Here is a 15,859-nt window from a genome sequence, read left to right as displayed (position 1 = left end):
AACATTTTCTTTGTAATGTCCAAAATTAACTCTTTAGTTACTGGCCAGAAAATCTCTAATGCCACCACAGACTCTTAGAGCTATTTAGTGTTTCAATTCTTAGTCACTTAGAAATCATAGGATATTTTCTTTGTGGGAAGAAGAGGTGGGGAAAGAGGGAGGAATTTGAGCTCCACCTCAGTGACGGATGTGAGGATAAATGAGAAAAATGGGAGGTCAGGATTATCGGATATCCGCATATTATGTATATTGAGCAAAAATACACATTTTACATCTTATTCAGGAGAGTTGCTTTTGGACAAAAGTAAATAACTGTACAGAATCACAGGTTTTAGCTAAAGGGTGGGTTTTCTTTTTCGTGTTTTGTTTTGGTTTTGTTTTTATTTCTCAACACTGAGAATAGACCATACCTGATGGGACAGAGACAGACGAAACACAGCACAGGAGCTGGAAGGCGGGCACACCCTCCAGAGGTTTGGGTCTGAGGGTGGAAATGTTGAGGAAGCAGACGGAGGCTGTGAAGAGTCCTACACAGCATGACTGTGGCACAGAGTTCCTTCTGTAGAGAACTGTGCTTTCCTCTCCCAACGGATATTTTTATGTGAGTGCCAGTCCCCAGCAGAAATCATGATTTATCTTCACCCTTTGGGTGGTATGTGATTCTTCTCCAAGAAGAGTGTTGAAAAATGCAGAAGGATATCAAAAGGTAGGAAATGGGAGGATTTTCAGAAAACTATCAGAATATATTTGCAAAATTTCATGAAAATCAGTCTTTAGTTAAATGACAAAATTTTAAAAATCCCTTTAAGGCTCTCAAACGTGCTTTTGAAAAATGTAATTATACTTCATTGGATTTGAAGTTTAGTATGTGATTACCTAACAGACATTTGTGAAGTTAGAGGTCCTACATTAATAAGGCTAAAATGTGAACTTGAGCAAAGAGAAAGTAGGAAGTTTAATACAAAGCAAGTTAGTGATGAAGGTGATTAAATTTAGGAAGTCTTTTTTTTTTTAGAAGTAATGGTCCAATATCCTGTATTGACCCAGGTTTTTGTACAAAGTGTGAAATTGTTTTCTTGTTAAATTTTTTTACTGTTTATTTTTGAGAGAGAGAGAGTGAACGGGGGAGGAGCATAGAGAGGAGGAGACACAGAATCCGAAGCCGTCTCCAGGCTCTGAGCTGTCAGCACAGAGCCTGACACAGGGCTCCAACTCACGAACTGTGAGATCACAACCTGAGCTGAAGTGGGAGGCTTAACAAACTGAGTCACTCAGGCGCCTCGATTGTTTTTTAAAGTATATTTTGTGACAGACTATTTGCAAACATGGAAATGTAGCATTTTGTGTGCTGAACATAAGTTCCATTTAACAGCTAATATATCCCCAATAAACCATTCTAATTAAAAAGCCCCTGGAAACTTCAAGAGTTACCTTGATTAAATTAGGCTAATCTAATAAGTGCATCATAATTAAGAGGATTATGCCAGTCTTTAGTATTCAGCACACCAGGCCTTAGATGTTTTGTCCCACTTTCATGCGTCAGCTGTCAGTTGCTTGCTAAAAGAAAGATCATGGCACCAGTCATCATGGTAGACTCTCCATCAATCAGCCATTCGGTTCTTGAATTCTCTCTACAAGATTCCTACCTATTTTCCTCCATCTTGAGTATATCTAGTGACCGGGAACCCCCTCATTCCAATCCATTCCATCTTTGGACATGTGGAGTAATTTCAGTCATAAGAAACCTCAGGGAATTGCTTTAGATCCTTCAAAATTGACTTAACACAGTACCTGGACACATGTTTTTTAAGCCTACCTTCAGATAACTTGGAGAAACTATGAATCAATGGAATATTAAAATCTGGAGGGACACTAGGATTTTCTTGCCCAAGAGGATTGAGAAAAGACTATGAATGTGAAACAGCATTTACATACAGCATGAACTCCCTCTGTCTTTTTCTAGCACAGGGTAACTGTGCTAGAAATTTCTCAACATCCACAAGTTGCCAAAATGATTAGGTAGTGTAGAAAGGCTTTCTCTTAATGTGCACAGCTTGAAAGAGTGAACTGTTGGCCAAAACTCTTCCTTGTCCCAAGCAATTCTTGAGGACCCCCAAAGAAAGGAGTGGCTGAGTTGGAGATAGTATTATCTAGATGTCTGGATATGCACCTAGTGAACTCTGAGAATTAAAATCCTCCACAAGATAAAGTCTTTTTTAAAATTTTTTAAAGTTTATTTATTTACCTTGAGAGAGAGCACAAGATGGGGCAGGGGCAGACAGAGAGAAGGAGAGACAGAATCCCCAGCAGGCTCCATGCCATCAGCACAGAATCCAATGTGGGGCTCGAACTCGAGAACTGTGAGACCGTGACCTGAGCCAATACCAAGAGTCAGACGCTTAACTAACTGACTGCACCTCCCAGGCTCCCCAAGGCAAACTTTGAATATACTGTTCTTTTCAGCCACAGCAAACATATGTAGCCATTATCAGGGACAGTTTAAAATTACAAAAACACGTATTTTTATTTGCTATGCAAGCGAAGGAACTATTATAACTTCCTCTAACTAGCAAATATAATATGCTAAAGTCTCCCCCACCCCTTACCCTGTACCACATAATAGTTTTAGAGGTTTGTTTGGTTTTGTCTTTTGCCAAGTCTTTAAGTACTTCTGAAGCCAATTTTTAAAAGTTGTGTATTGTGCCATCAAAGTAGCTTTGGGGCACGCAGGATGTGAGCACTGACTGATGGAATGGAGCCAGGTGGGTGCTCAACTTCTAATCAGCAAAGAGTTTTTTTTCATCACGAAAATCCATATTTTTCAAAGAAAAAGATTGAAGTCTGTATCTAATCATAACATTAATTTTAACACTTGAAAACTTAGAGTCGATTGGAGTGAAATGCCAGCCTGAGGTCATTTGCTCTGAAAAAGCAACTGAAATGAAACCTGCCAGTTTATTTGTTATTCAAATAGCCTAATAAAACAAAGTATAATTAGTCCTGACTTCCTGCTGTTGCTCACACACCTGAGGCCCCTCCCTGCTCCAGCCACAGCTCCACACACCCAGGATGTAAGGGGAAGCAGTGGAGACAGCTTTCTTGGGAAATGGCTCACCGTTCTACAGACTCACAAGTATGTATCTGATCCCAGTTGATGGGGGTAGGACAGATGCTATTTAGAGAATTACCTGTGTGAATCAGAATCAGAAAGGTAGTTGCACAGCAGCGTTTGCTGGGTGTTTGTGACTCTTTCAGGAACTTGATTCCAGGAGCGCGTCAGATGTTTAATTCAGGTTTCTGTGTGTGTGGGTATAAAATGTGGCTCAACGCTTCGATGAAAACATTCGCTGTTAAGATAGTTGGTGCAGGCATGTGAGTGCTGTGTGCCAGCCCTGGAACTCCCTCTATACCTACCTCCTCATGGTCTCATTCCCAGTTCCCTCCTTGGTGGATGCTTCATTTATTACAGTTCTTCTAGGAAAGCTGACCTCCAAGTGTGGACTTCTAGAAGGAACACAAAATAAGAAAAAGGGAAAAGCACTTAGAAAAGGGGGGTGGCTTTGATGTGAGCTAGCTGGGAAAATCTTGGAAAAAAAAAGAAAACCAGTTTCTGTAAGTAGTTATGGACTGACGGGACCAGTGTATGGTTGAATTTTGCTGGCTTGCATGCTCTGTTTTTGGCGTTGGTTTTGTGGTTCGTACGGGACCATGCTAGCTAGCCAGGCTTGAACGCCATTAGACTAGGGTCAGAACATTGTGCGAGGAGGCTACCAAGCCTCCCCTCCACCTCAGCAAGATTGTCCACCAAATCTGAGAGGCTGAAGCGCCCACCCTTGCCTGCTGAGCCTGGTTCAGCTGATGGGGACTTATCAACCAGTGCAGTGTTAGCTGAAAGCTCTTGTGGAGAGGGGGTGAGAGAGAAGCAAAGCCCTTGGAATTCTGAAGTTTTAGCTTTTTCAGAAAGAGGGATATTTCCCACTCATTTTCTGTCCCCACTTTCACCTGTTTTCTCCTCCCTTACCCCTAATCATGGTTAGCTGGCAGCGAGATTAAAGCAAGAAATGGAGGTACTGATAAACTAGGAAAAATTATAGATGATCCTCCTGTACTTTGATTTGGGGGAAGAATGTTCCACTGTTGAGGGAACAGTTGTATTCAATGTAATTGCTTGTCACATGCAAAGAGAAAACTACTGGGCTTGCTAACGGTCTATACATCAACTGTTTTATGTGGGTTTCTGTATTTATGTCGAGTTGAAGATACCAAGAAGTCTTATTTCCCTATCCTTACTTTGGTTTTAGTCCTTCTGGGTTTCGTAAGTCTGAGGTAATCGTTGTATCTCCATGGATGGGTTCCAAAAGCATAGAAGACTGACAGCATTGTCTAATAAAACATCTCCCATTTTATTTCCTTTGGAATGCAATCCAAGTTACAACAATAGCTAGTAATTACCTGCCATAACTGTAACAACAGAATAGCTGAATGTGCACCTCTAGCTGTTTTATGTATGCAATTTCTCATTCTCAGGCTCTCTCTCTAATCCATTCTTTCCCTCAACACTGTGAAGGCTTGGAAACATTCAGTACCAATTTTCACAGTATAGGTAACTTTGAAGTATGACTTGTCAGGTCATGCTTACTTATTTGTCTGCCCGCATAGAGGATTGGTAAGGATGAATGTGTTTTTTAACAGGTGTAACAAGAACTTGTGAATGAGTGACAGGAAGGTTGGGAACTTTTTTTCCCCCTCATAGACTGTGAAGTTTACTTTTGTCTACTCATGGGGATGAATCACATTTGCAGAGTCAAAATATCCACTAAAGCCAAAATCACATTTTCGAGTTGCTCTTGCAATGAAGTAAAGTAGCCATGTTCCTATTGATTCCTGTAATTATAATGGTAGCCTGTTTCATTCTTTGAAATGACCTGATTTGGACATCATATTATACATTGACCCTGAGCATTTTCCAAAGGCGGGGGGTGAGGGAGGGCCCAGTAATGCCATGTGCCATGGCAAAATGGCTGCTTGTCCAAAACAGAAAAAAAATATTCTTAGAGTTAACAGTCAGAGCTAGCAGTCAGCATTTCACATTGACTCCTATCTAAGAAAATAATACATAAACATAGACTGTTAAATCAGACATGGCCAACATGTTTCAACTCAAGTGCCAGCTCTGTCTAAATGGTTGGTAGCGGTTGCCCAGAGCACCGCTGGAGGACTCCAGAACTAAGTCTGGGGCCAGTGAGAAAGAAGTTTTGCTTCGTTACTGATGTCTGTCGTGAGCACCGGAAGAGGTAGTTGTAAAGTGTAGGGCAGGTATTCAGTGTCACTATTGTAGAGTTAGATGGGATCTTAGTGATAATTCAACCCTGTGTTTTCCAAAATGTGTTCCATGTACCATTAATCTTTCAATATGATTCTCAAAATATGTTCTGTGGTCAAATAAGATTGAGAATGATGCCTGCAGTTTTTCTCTTGGAAATTTCATGTATATTGGCATAGTCAAAGTTCTAGAAAGTTCTATAGTAAAGACAGATGTTTAACTCCTTGCTCCACAAACCTGTTGTGCCACAGGACCCTTTTTCAATGCTATCTGTTAACTTGCTGCAGAAATAGTTTTTTGGGACACATTTGAGGAAACACTGGTCTAGTTCATTCCTCACATTTCACAAATCAACTCCAGCCCTAAAAGAGAGGACAACTGGATTTCATTCAGCTTAGCTGGTCTGTTGACCAGGTGAAACCAGAATCCTGGACTGTTGATTCCCAGCCCCTAGGCCCTTTCTACTACATCACCAGCGTGGAAAATACTGGACATAATCTAAGATTTTAAGAGCTTCAGCAGCACACATACTTAGTGTAGATTCTACCTGCCCACTTCTATGCTGTTTCTTAGGGATACTGATTAACACCTACATGCTCCTTGAGTCCAGATATGAAGAAGCTACCTCTTCTGGTCAAAACAAGATAAAATCATTTTAGAAGTTCGGTTTATTTGAGCTGCATTTACTCCTCTCTCTACTTTATCTTTCTTTCTTACGAGATAAATGATTATGAGAGGAAAAAATTGGTAGACATGAGTCTGGTTTTGGTTCAAAGGCCATTTTATCACTTCCTGGGCTTTGAATTTCAAAAACTCAGCCTATTGGTCTCTTTTTGACCAGAAGGTTAAAATACATCTGTTGTCCACACAAATTTAGCTATTGTCCTTTGAGCTAAGAAGTCATGAAATGATAACTATAGTAAATTTAGACAAGGCCTAATTTCACTTTGGTCTGCCTATAAATTCACATGACAGAATAAACATGGTGTGTCTTGTGGTTAATGTGAACATGTGTAAAAAATTAAATACTTGGTGACAAGACAAAAAATACTCCATAAAAATTAATTGGTGTTTAATTGAGGATGTATGAAATGCACTATTTACGGATGACTTGACTTTGAGCTCAGGCATAAATAAAATTCATCTTGGACAATCACCAAAATTGGGAACTTATGCCCATTTCATGGGAGAGCACTGTCATTCCTGTCATTCTTTTGGGAGAAAGGAACACCTAGAAAATAGAACCCCTTGTGGAACCACTGATGTCTCTGGGTTTTGTTCCGTTGGTCCCCCCCCCCCACCCCGGCCCCTTGATTTCCATTATAATAGCATCTTAAAAACTAGTACCTTTAGTTTTCTTTGACCGTGTGCTTCTGTGAAGTCATGTGGCTGCTTGTACTTAGGGAGAAAGGGGCAGCTGCAGGCTAAATTTGCCTTCCTATAATCATTGCTATCCCTTTGAAGATAAATTTTTGTAGGAAGCACAAATCAGTGGAGTTGCTTTGTTTCTCCATGACTATTAGGAAACGTGACTTAGAGAAGAAAATGAAAACTCAACTATTCTTAAAGGCTTTTATTTAATAAGCACTCAATTTTCTATTAACTGGCTTTCAAGATTTACCATTTTCCTTAGAGTTGGAAAATATCAGCCAAGATTCGTTGATGAAGCATTATAAATTTTATAAATCAGATTTTTCCATCTTAAAATTTATGTTTAAAATGCAGGGCACAGGGGCGCCTGGGTGGCGCAGTCGGTTAAGCGTCCGACTTCAGCCAGGTCACGATCTCGCGGTCCATGAGTTCGAGCCCCGCGTCAGGCTCTGGGCTGATGGCTCAGAGCCTGGAGCCTGTTTCCGATTCTGTGTCTCCCTCTCTCTCTGCCCCTCCCCCGTTCATGCTCTGTCTCTCTCTGTCCCAAAAATAAATAAACGTTGAAAAAAAAATTAAAAAAAAAAAATAAAATGCAGGGCACAGAAAATTTCCACAATACATAGTTGTGGTTCAAAATGAGAAAGATATTGAAGCTGTCAATCATAAAATCTGTATTTCTGTTTGTGTGTGGAATAGATAGTACTAGTCAACGGTTAAACCAAGCGATGCCATATGTGATTTTTTTAAACATAAAGTATTAGTATATCATGCTGGGTAGTACATATTCCACTTTGCCTGTGGATTTGCTAGTCCCTTCCATTTAACAGTTGAATTTATTATCATAAAAATCAATAGTATTGTCCTGTTTTGGAGAACCAGAGTGTTCTGGGCTTTCCCACATGTGTATCCCACTCCTAAATACAGTTCTGAGCCTCACTGCCAGTTGCCAGGGTCCTAAGAGAAGAAAAAAAGGAAGGCCACATCAGAGAGGTCAACTTAAAAATTTTCTTACACTGCCCAAGAATGGAAACGATTGTTGGTTTTCAAAGGAGGTCTCTTGTTCAGAAGCAGCTGTGATCCCCCTGATTTTAGTTACCCTTGTGACCCCTTTTGATCCTTAACCAAAGCAGTTCCTGTGACTGCAGTCAGATACAGCCACTCTCTTCCAACAGTCGAACTCTAACCAAATCAGAGGTTACATTTGACCTCACCTTGAAATTTTAGAAAGTGAACAATTAAATATTGAACGTTTCTATGTAAAACACCTTCTTGAATTTCAATCCTGCCATATCCTGCTGGTGCTATAATATGATCCTTGAATTTTTGGCACTGTCTCATTTTTAGTCTGGAATGTCTGAAAATTTCGGAAAAAAAAAGACATGCAACAAGAAGAAATATATCTATTAAAACAATGTAGATTTCAAAAAAAAAAATCCCAGCACGAGTAATATAAAGAAATGTGCCATCTTACAGACCTTTAAATACTATGATCCTTTTTTCTCTGTCATCTCTTATGAACAAAAAAAATTCCAGTCTTGTAAAGTTCATCAACATTATCCCCTCTCTAATAAACTAAGTTTAACCTAAGTATTCTATCCAAAACTAACCTCTAATCTATATGTATCAAGGTATAGCCAATTTTTAAAAATTTTTGAAAGCCATACGTGCTTCCATGTGATAGAAGAGCCTCTGTTCATTCGATGAAGTGTATTCAGTATTTCCTAGGTCTATAGTTGGGTTTTCTTCTCTATTTGCCTAGCACTGACCTCATGAAATAAGAAATCCAATTTAGCTGACATTGGTACCCTCGAGGAATTCCTAGATTGGAGTTGAGGTGCCATCAACCCCTTGATGAATGAATAAATGATTGATGAATGAATGAATATGACTATCTCCTAATCCTTTTTACATTTTATTTCCCATTAATGCAAGATTGTTTTCATGCCCTGTTTATGACCTTGGAATCTGACAATCAGTCTCAACTGGCTTACTCCTATACGAGCAACTCTTAATTCTTTTGAATAGAGATTTACTCCACTAATTTTCAGTGTTTGCGCCTTAGCTCCCCATCACATGGCAATCACATGGTTGCTTAGCTCCACCAGATTAGAGGGGAAGAATCTGTAAAACTTGCTAAAATTTGTTTATAGCTATAATAAAAAGTTTGATGAAAGATGAAACTAAATGTATTAAAGAAAATGAAATTGTGAAGATTATCCGGATTTAATTATCCACATTGTTTCCTTTTTAAATTTCTATACATAAATAAGAGTAGCCGTTATCTAAAGATAAAATGAGAACTACTCCACAAGGTTTTGAGGGAAATAAGGCCATATTTACCAAGTGCATGGCATAAAATAGGCATTAAATATATACGTATTTACTCTCTCGATTTGAATTTATATAAGTCCTTATGACTATCATGGTTCCCAAATATTGTATCCTCATCCTAACTATGAGATTGTAGTTATATATTTTAACCATTTAATAGTTGAAGTATGGACAAGGTCTGATTCAAGTTGAAATTTATTAGAAGTACAGAATGGGAATGTAGATAATTAGCATTTTGATTTTCCAATATACTAACCAGTGTTTTATGCACTAGTTAAATGACTTCCAGGTGTAATGAATAGAATGGAAAAAAAAGTCCAGGGGTGTCTTTCAGTGGAACTTTACCTAAGTAGACTCTCCCAGCTATATTACACACTTCCACACGCGTTCTCTCTCCACCAAACCCTCTCCCCACTCTTACAATAGAAACAGCTTCCAGGACCTGGAAGAAAGGGAAAAATGTATCTTCCAAGAAGGCACCACACTGAGTATGGCAAATGTGTTTTGTTTCAGAAGACTTCAACTTCAGTTGCTTTGTACCCTGCCTGCCCAAACAGCCATGCTGAGAATTCTGAGACCTCCAGTTTCGCTAGCAAAGAATATTCCGACCAATTAGAGATGTCTGCCACAGGGTATGCAAAGAACACAGTGTCATTACCTGTTCCATGCATTTACCAGACCTGTGTTTTTGTTCTCTTTTCTGGCTTGCCACACCAGTATTGCCTTTCCTAAACTGTACTGGCAACCAGAATGTAAGATAGGAAAAATTTCAGGTTAGAATAGAATCAACAGACCTTTTACCTGTTCTTTAAAGAATACTGAATGTCTCAAGTCCTTTCCAGAAAGCTGATAGAAGTATGACCTTCAAGAAACTTAGCAAAACAAACATGCCATGTGTACATCTCATTCATCTCCTTTGTTGCACCAGTACTTTAAATCTCCAGGATTCTCTTAGGTTAGGCAAGAAAGTGATTTGTATTTTGTCTATTACATAAAGAATCAAACAATGCTGATTTCCTGTTTTGAAGTAGATGATTTTGAGTTTAATTTTGTATTTTTAAGATGTACTTCGGTATGAGCAAGTGAGGGTAGATAGACATCTCTCTATATGCCTTAAGGCAAAAACTGTAATAGGTATTATTTCAACTATTGGTTCAGTCCTTTCTTCATGTGTAATCTAATTCTTTGATCAGTTCAGTGCTTTAAAATGTAGGTTTTGGGGTGCCTGGGTGGCTCAGTCAGTTGAGCATCCAACTTCGGTTCAGGTCATGATCTCACAGTTTGTGAGTTCGAGCCCTGCATCGGGCTCTGTGCTGACAGCTCAGAGCCTGGAGCCTGCTTCAGATTGTGTCTCCCTCTCTCTGCCCCTCCCCCACTCATGCTCTGTCTCTATGTCTCTGTCTCTGTCTCTCTCTGTCAAAAATAAACTTTAAAAAAAAATGTAGGTTTTATGGGGTGTCTGGGTGGCTCAGTTGATTAAGCATCCAACGTCAGCCTAGGTCATGGTCTTGCCATTCCCGAGTTTGAGCCCTGCGTTTGGCTCTGTGCTGACAGCTCAGAGCCTGGAGCTGTTTCAGATTCTGTGTCTCCTCTCTCTCTGCCCCCTCCCCCCGCCCCCGAAAAGTAAACATTTAAAAGAATAATAACAAAACCTGCATTTTATCTTTTTTTTTTTTCAACGTTTATTTATTTTTGGGACAGAGAGAGACAGAGCATGAATGGGGGAGGGGCAGAGAGAGAGGGAGACACAGAATCGGAAACAGGCTCCAGGCTCTGAGCCATCAGCCCAGAGCCTGACGCGGGGCTCGAACTCAAGGACCGCGAGATCATGACCTGGCTGAAGTCGGATGCTCAACTGACTGCGCCACCCAGGCGCCCCCAAAACCTGCATTTTATATCAGGGATGGTAAGGCCAATAGACTAGGACAGGACTGCCATTGAAAGATAGTTTTTCATGGTTCCCAAGATTAAGGAGCTACACCATGGGGGAACACAGGGGAATCACCAGGTATCCCCTAGGAGAGGGAAGCATGGGTAAGAGCTTTTATGGATTTTCTGCAGGTAGGAACAGGTGAAGCAGGGTAAGCAGATTTAAGATTGGCTAGTTTGAATAATCACAGGGAACTCCTGGGCATAGGGGCTGCTCCTAGTGTTTTGCTCTCTGGCCCTGGGGTGATTAGAGTAGGGCAATTGTGTCCCTGAGTGTGAGAGCCCAATAGAAGGGGTGGTAGGAATGTGGCTCTGGAAGGATTAGCTTTCATATGGAATGTGCACCCAGAGGAGTCATTTACCGTTGTGAAGAATGGGCCAGCTCTGGGAGGGCTGGTCTTTCTGGGATCAGCAAGGCCCAGATGTCAAAGCCTCAGAATTACAGAAAACAAAAAGGTATGATTAATACATTCCATATACCAAACATTGTGCTGGAACATATAGTATGCTTATAAGTTAAAAAGGCCAGGCCTCTACCCTGGGAAAAGTTGTATTCTCGTAGGATAGAGAGGCACATGAAGAACAGATTTCAATAGAATGTTGGAAGTCAAGTACCACAGTAGTGATAAAGACAAGTGCTAAGTCCCTTGACACATTTAAGGACCCAATGTGGGTATATAATCTTAGAAGTGCTATTATATTTAGTATATTTAATTACTTGGACCTTTCATCAAAGAGTTTTCTGTATCACTTCTGGAAAGACTTCAAATGTAGTCCTAAATATAAAACCCTTCCATTTCACCAAGAACCTTAGAATCATGAAATTTTACAGCTATAAAGTCTCATGTTCTCATATATATGAGGAACCGGAACCAGGAAGGCTAGCTAACTTCCCTAAAGTCACAGTTGAGCCTCTGCTAGGCCCTTGCTGGCTCCAGCGTGCAAATGGTTCCAATCATAAATTAAACACATTTATCTAAATATTGGCCAGGAACCACGCTGCCCTTCTTGTTGCTACAGGGAGTCTGCCATCTAAATATTTGCAGTTTCCCCCCCTCTTGAGTCACACCCTATCTTAACCACATTTTAACAACATAGAACTGGTCACTTGACAGGTACTTAATATCAGTAACAATCTGACTTTCCTGAGTGTCAAAGCAATATAAATGACTCACATTCATTATTGTACTTAATGCTGAAATGGGACAAATTTCATCTTTTCTCTGCACCAGGTCTTCTGTATTTTACAATCAGAGATGCTTTTTAAATTTTATTCATGGAGCTGGAGAACAAATAGCATTAGTGTTTAGAAAGCAAGAAGCAGATCAGTCTAATGGTTTGTAAGCAAAGCACCAACCGTGTCACCATATGCAATTGTTGAAGACAAGGGTGAACCATCTCAGAAGACAAAATAGACCGTTGCAGAAAATGCATTTGTTGCCTTACTCCTTCTGCCATTTTTAAAGTATATTTCAAGTATTTTATTGTGCTTACAGATTAGTGTCTTCAGCCGTATACGTATCATCATTGCTCAGGTTATAATTGGTCTTAATTCATTTTTCAAAAACTACAGATTGTATGGGATAAGTATGCTAGAAAGCATTCTGCAACATACACTCAGAAAGTAGATGCTAAATTTAGAAAGAATCTCATGGTCAAATAAATTGAGTAAATACTAGATTAGACAGCGTTAAATTTATTTTCCGCAAGACTTTCTGGGCCTTTAATGAGAAAATGGGAATTGCAGACACCAAGAAGTGAGACAGAATACATAGCATCTTCCAGATCTAGTAGTCCATAGATCCTTCACTGTTGGGTTTTTCATGGAAAGCATATTCCAGAATAACAAGTGGCAGATAGTATTTTGAAAGCATCAAGTATACAGTACACAATGGATCAATAAAAAAAGTTAAGAATTTTTTTCTGCCATGAGGAAGCCTATTTCCTAGGTGGGAAAATAAAGCACGAATACAGGAGGCCTCAAATAACAGTATGAGGAAATAGTATAGAAGCTATCACAAAGTGCTATGTGATCAACTGTCAAAGGAAAGATGTTCAAATGTGTTTAGTACAGAGGTAGGAGAAACAGAACGTAATTCTACATGCATTTTTGTGCAAGGGACTGGAGGTACAAGACCCATCAAATACAGTTGCTATATTAAAGAAATGAGCATCCTAGAGGGAAAGCCAGGACCCAGTGATGCAGGTTAGCATGGTCAAAACCTAAAAGGCCAGAACTGCTTAACCTTTGCATGCACATGAGTTTCCTGGAGGATCTGAACTGACGGGAGTAGATTTGGGATGAGGATCAAGATTCTGCATTTCTCATAAACTCCCAAATGATGCTGATGCGGCTGGTCCAAGGATCACACTTTGAGGAGCAAGAAGTTAGAGCAGGAGTTGGCAAAGTTTTTCTATAAAGTCCAGATAGTAAATATTTTAGGATTTGTGGGCCATGTGCTCTGATGCAACTACTCAACTCTGTCACTGTAATGCAAAAGCAGCCAGAGACCATGAGTTAGTGAACGAGCATGGCAGTGTTCCCAAAAAAACTTGATAGACTCTGACATTTGGACATTCTATGATTTGCATATATCACAAGTTTATCCTCTTTCTTAAAAATTTTAAAAATCTGAAAAACATTCTCAGCTCATGGGCCATACAAAAACAGGTTATGGGGGCTGCAGGCTGTAGGTTTGCTGACCCAGGAGTTAGAGGACCAGATATCACACTCCTCGAGTACGAGGCAGAGGTCTCCTTATGAAGCATATCTAACCAAAGCAGTTACTCTTTCCTTCTCTTAAACCTCCACTGTACTTATGATGCTTAACTTTACATCCAAATGTTCGTTTGTATCTTTTCCATGGGAGATAAGGACACTTATTGACAGTATAAACTCAACTAGTTGCAGAGTTTACCAGGCATTACCTGTAGGATGTAATGTAGTGCCTTCCACATGGAAGGTGCCCAGCAAGCATGTGTTCAGTAGAATTTAGTCTGTTACAGGAGCCTATAGCTTGACTATGAGGAAGAGTGGTTCCTAGGTGGGTTTAATGAAGAGGGGAGGAGAGAATCCCAAGGAAGGGAAAGGATAGGCAAAGGAAAATCAGCAAGTGATACATGAGGACTATGTAGGAAATAATAAATTCATGCAAATATTTAATAGAAGCAGAGGGTTAGTATAGGAAAATGATAAAAAAATAAAATCAGGGCCAGGTATATGAATGGCTTCAATGACAGGTCTGAAGTTGAAAGACTGATGTATGTAGGGAAGAGCTTTAATCTGATATAGAATAGAGAAAGAATCTATAGTTTACTGCAGATGGGGAAATCAACTTAATCCACAGTCAGTTCTCATGGGTGAAGATCTGGTCTGGGACTATGGAAAGAGAACAGGATAGAATGAAGTGGAAGCTGGCTCTAGGCTGGAATGTTCTCTAGGACTGTATGAAGACACAGGAAATGAGAAAATGCCCTAGAATCAAGAAATCCTGCCCTTCTCAACAGTCTCAGAAGTAGTGTGTGTGTTGTTGCTGAGGATGCTCTGTTGGGCTGAGTGGTGGTGGTAAATGTTTTCTAATTCCCAAAGTCTTATCTGTTCCTTTATGACTAACCTGTATTTAATTTTTAAGTTCCGGGAATTAATCCCCTGAGTAGTATTAGTAAACTGGTTTTATTTTCAGATTAAATATAAATACCTATATTCTATCTCAATATAGAAAAAAGTCTCTGATGCCCTATTTTTATAAAAGGACGCAAAGTCCAAAGAATTTCATAGAATATGAGACTCAGAGGAAATCTGAGTGCTGATTAAGAGGTAAGCGGACAATACTGTCCCAGAGACTTCATTGCTTTTGGTTGCAAGTGGTACATTCCTACATATTTCTTTAAAAATAAATCACATTTAGGGGAGGTTTTAGGGCAGCTTCATGTTTTTTTTTTGTGAAAATCCTGTTGAGAGTATGAGGTGCTGGGGGAATAAGGCAAGTGTGTGAGAGAGAGAGCATGTGCTAAAACAGTCTGGCAGCCTGCAGCCTCTTACACCCAGGTCCTGGTTGTTTGGGAGAGGAAAAGTGCTGACCAGCAAGAATGAATTACAGCACATCCAGCATCTCTCTACCTCGTGGAGGCCAGGCAGTCTGCTAGAAAGGTTTGTAAATACCAGAAATGTGGAAGCCATTAAATCTGCTATTGCTCAGCTGATCGGGAGTCTTAGGGTCAACAAAAATAGTGCTGCCTACGATTTTTCAACATGATGACTAGTTTCCCCTGATACATTAGATATTTTGAGCATAATGTTTAGATTTCATATTTTTCTTTAGGTAAGAATCATAAAGTTGTAAGAGGCATCTACGATAAAACATTTTATAAGAAGACACTTTGAATTTCTGTTCCTTTTATTTTGTAACTAAAACGGTCTTTCAAGTTTGGTGATATCCCTTATTTTGAAGTTGATAAAATGTACAAGATGCTTTACAAAGAAAACCTATGGGCAATGTCTAGTCATTAATTTCACAGTCTCTAAGGTTTCCCTCAGTAACATCAGCACAGATCTTTTTTTTTTCTTTTAATCAAACAAGCATCTTATTACAGCCTTTCACTTCTGCTTTATTGTTTTAAACATCACCATTTCCTTTTTCTCTCCTGCCCTTTGACCTCCATTTGGCCTGCAGATGGTTCTGTGAGGGGAAGGAGCTACAGGACACTCCCGACATTCAGATCCGCTGTGAGGGTGGGGACCTCCACACCCTGGTCATAGCAGAGGCCTTTGAGGACGACACAGGTCGCTATACCTGTCTGGCTACAAACCCCAGCGGCTCAGACACAACATCTGCCGAGGTGTTCATCGAAGGTAAGGAGAGGTGCATGATTTAAAGGGGTGGTTGGAGTCTGATAGCTTGAGTA

The 15,859-nt window shown here is 39.9% G+C and overlaps 1 protein-coding gene across 5 annotated transcripts in view; it reads left to right on the top strand.

Moving 5' to 3' along the window:
- PALLD (palladin, cytoskeletal associated protein) overlaps positions 1–15,859 on the top strand; it is a 409,470-nt gene that overhangs the window by 155,010 nt on the left and 238,601 nt on the right. For 3 of the 5 annotated variants that reach the window (XM_043565870.1, XM_043565862.1, XM_043565879.1), the window contains exon 3: positions 15,628–15,806. In XM_043565870.1, coding sequence (XP_043421805.1) covers positions 15,628–15,806 — 179 coding nt within the window. Of the gene's footprint in view, positions 1–3,116; positions 3,134–15,627; positions 15,807–15,859 lie in introns of those variants that run through there. The other 2 variants (XM_043565886.1, XM_043565897.1) reach the window with 2 other exon arrangements.

Source organism: Prionailurus bengalensis, chromosome B1 (assembly GCF_016509475.1).
Source record: "Prionailurus bengalensis isolate Pbe53 chromosome B1, Fcat_Pben_1.1_paternal_pri, whole genome shotgun sequence".
NCBI lineage: Eukaryota > Metazoa > Chordata > Mammalia > Carnivora > Felidae > Prionailurus > Prionailurus bengalensis.
Note: the sequence above shows the minus strand (reverse complement) of the source record. Positions and strands in the feature narration are given on the sequence as shown.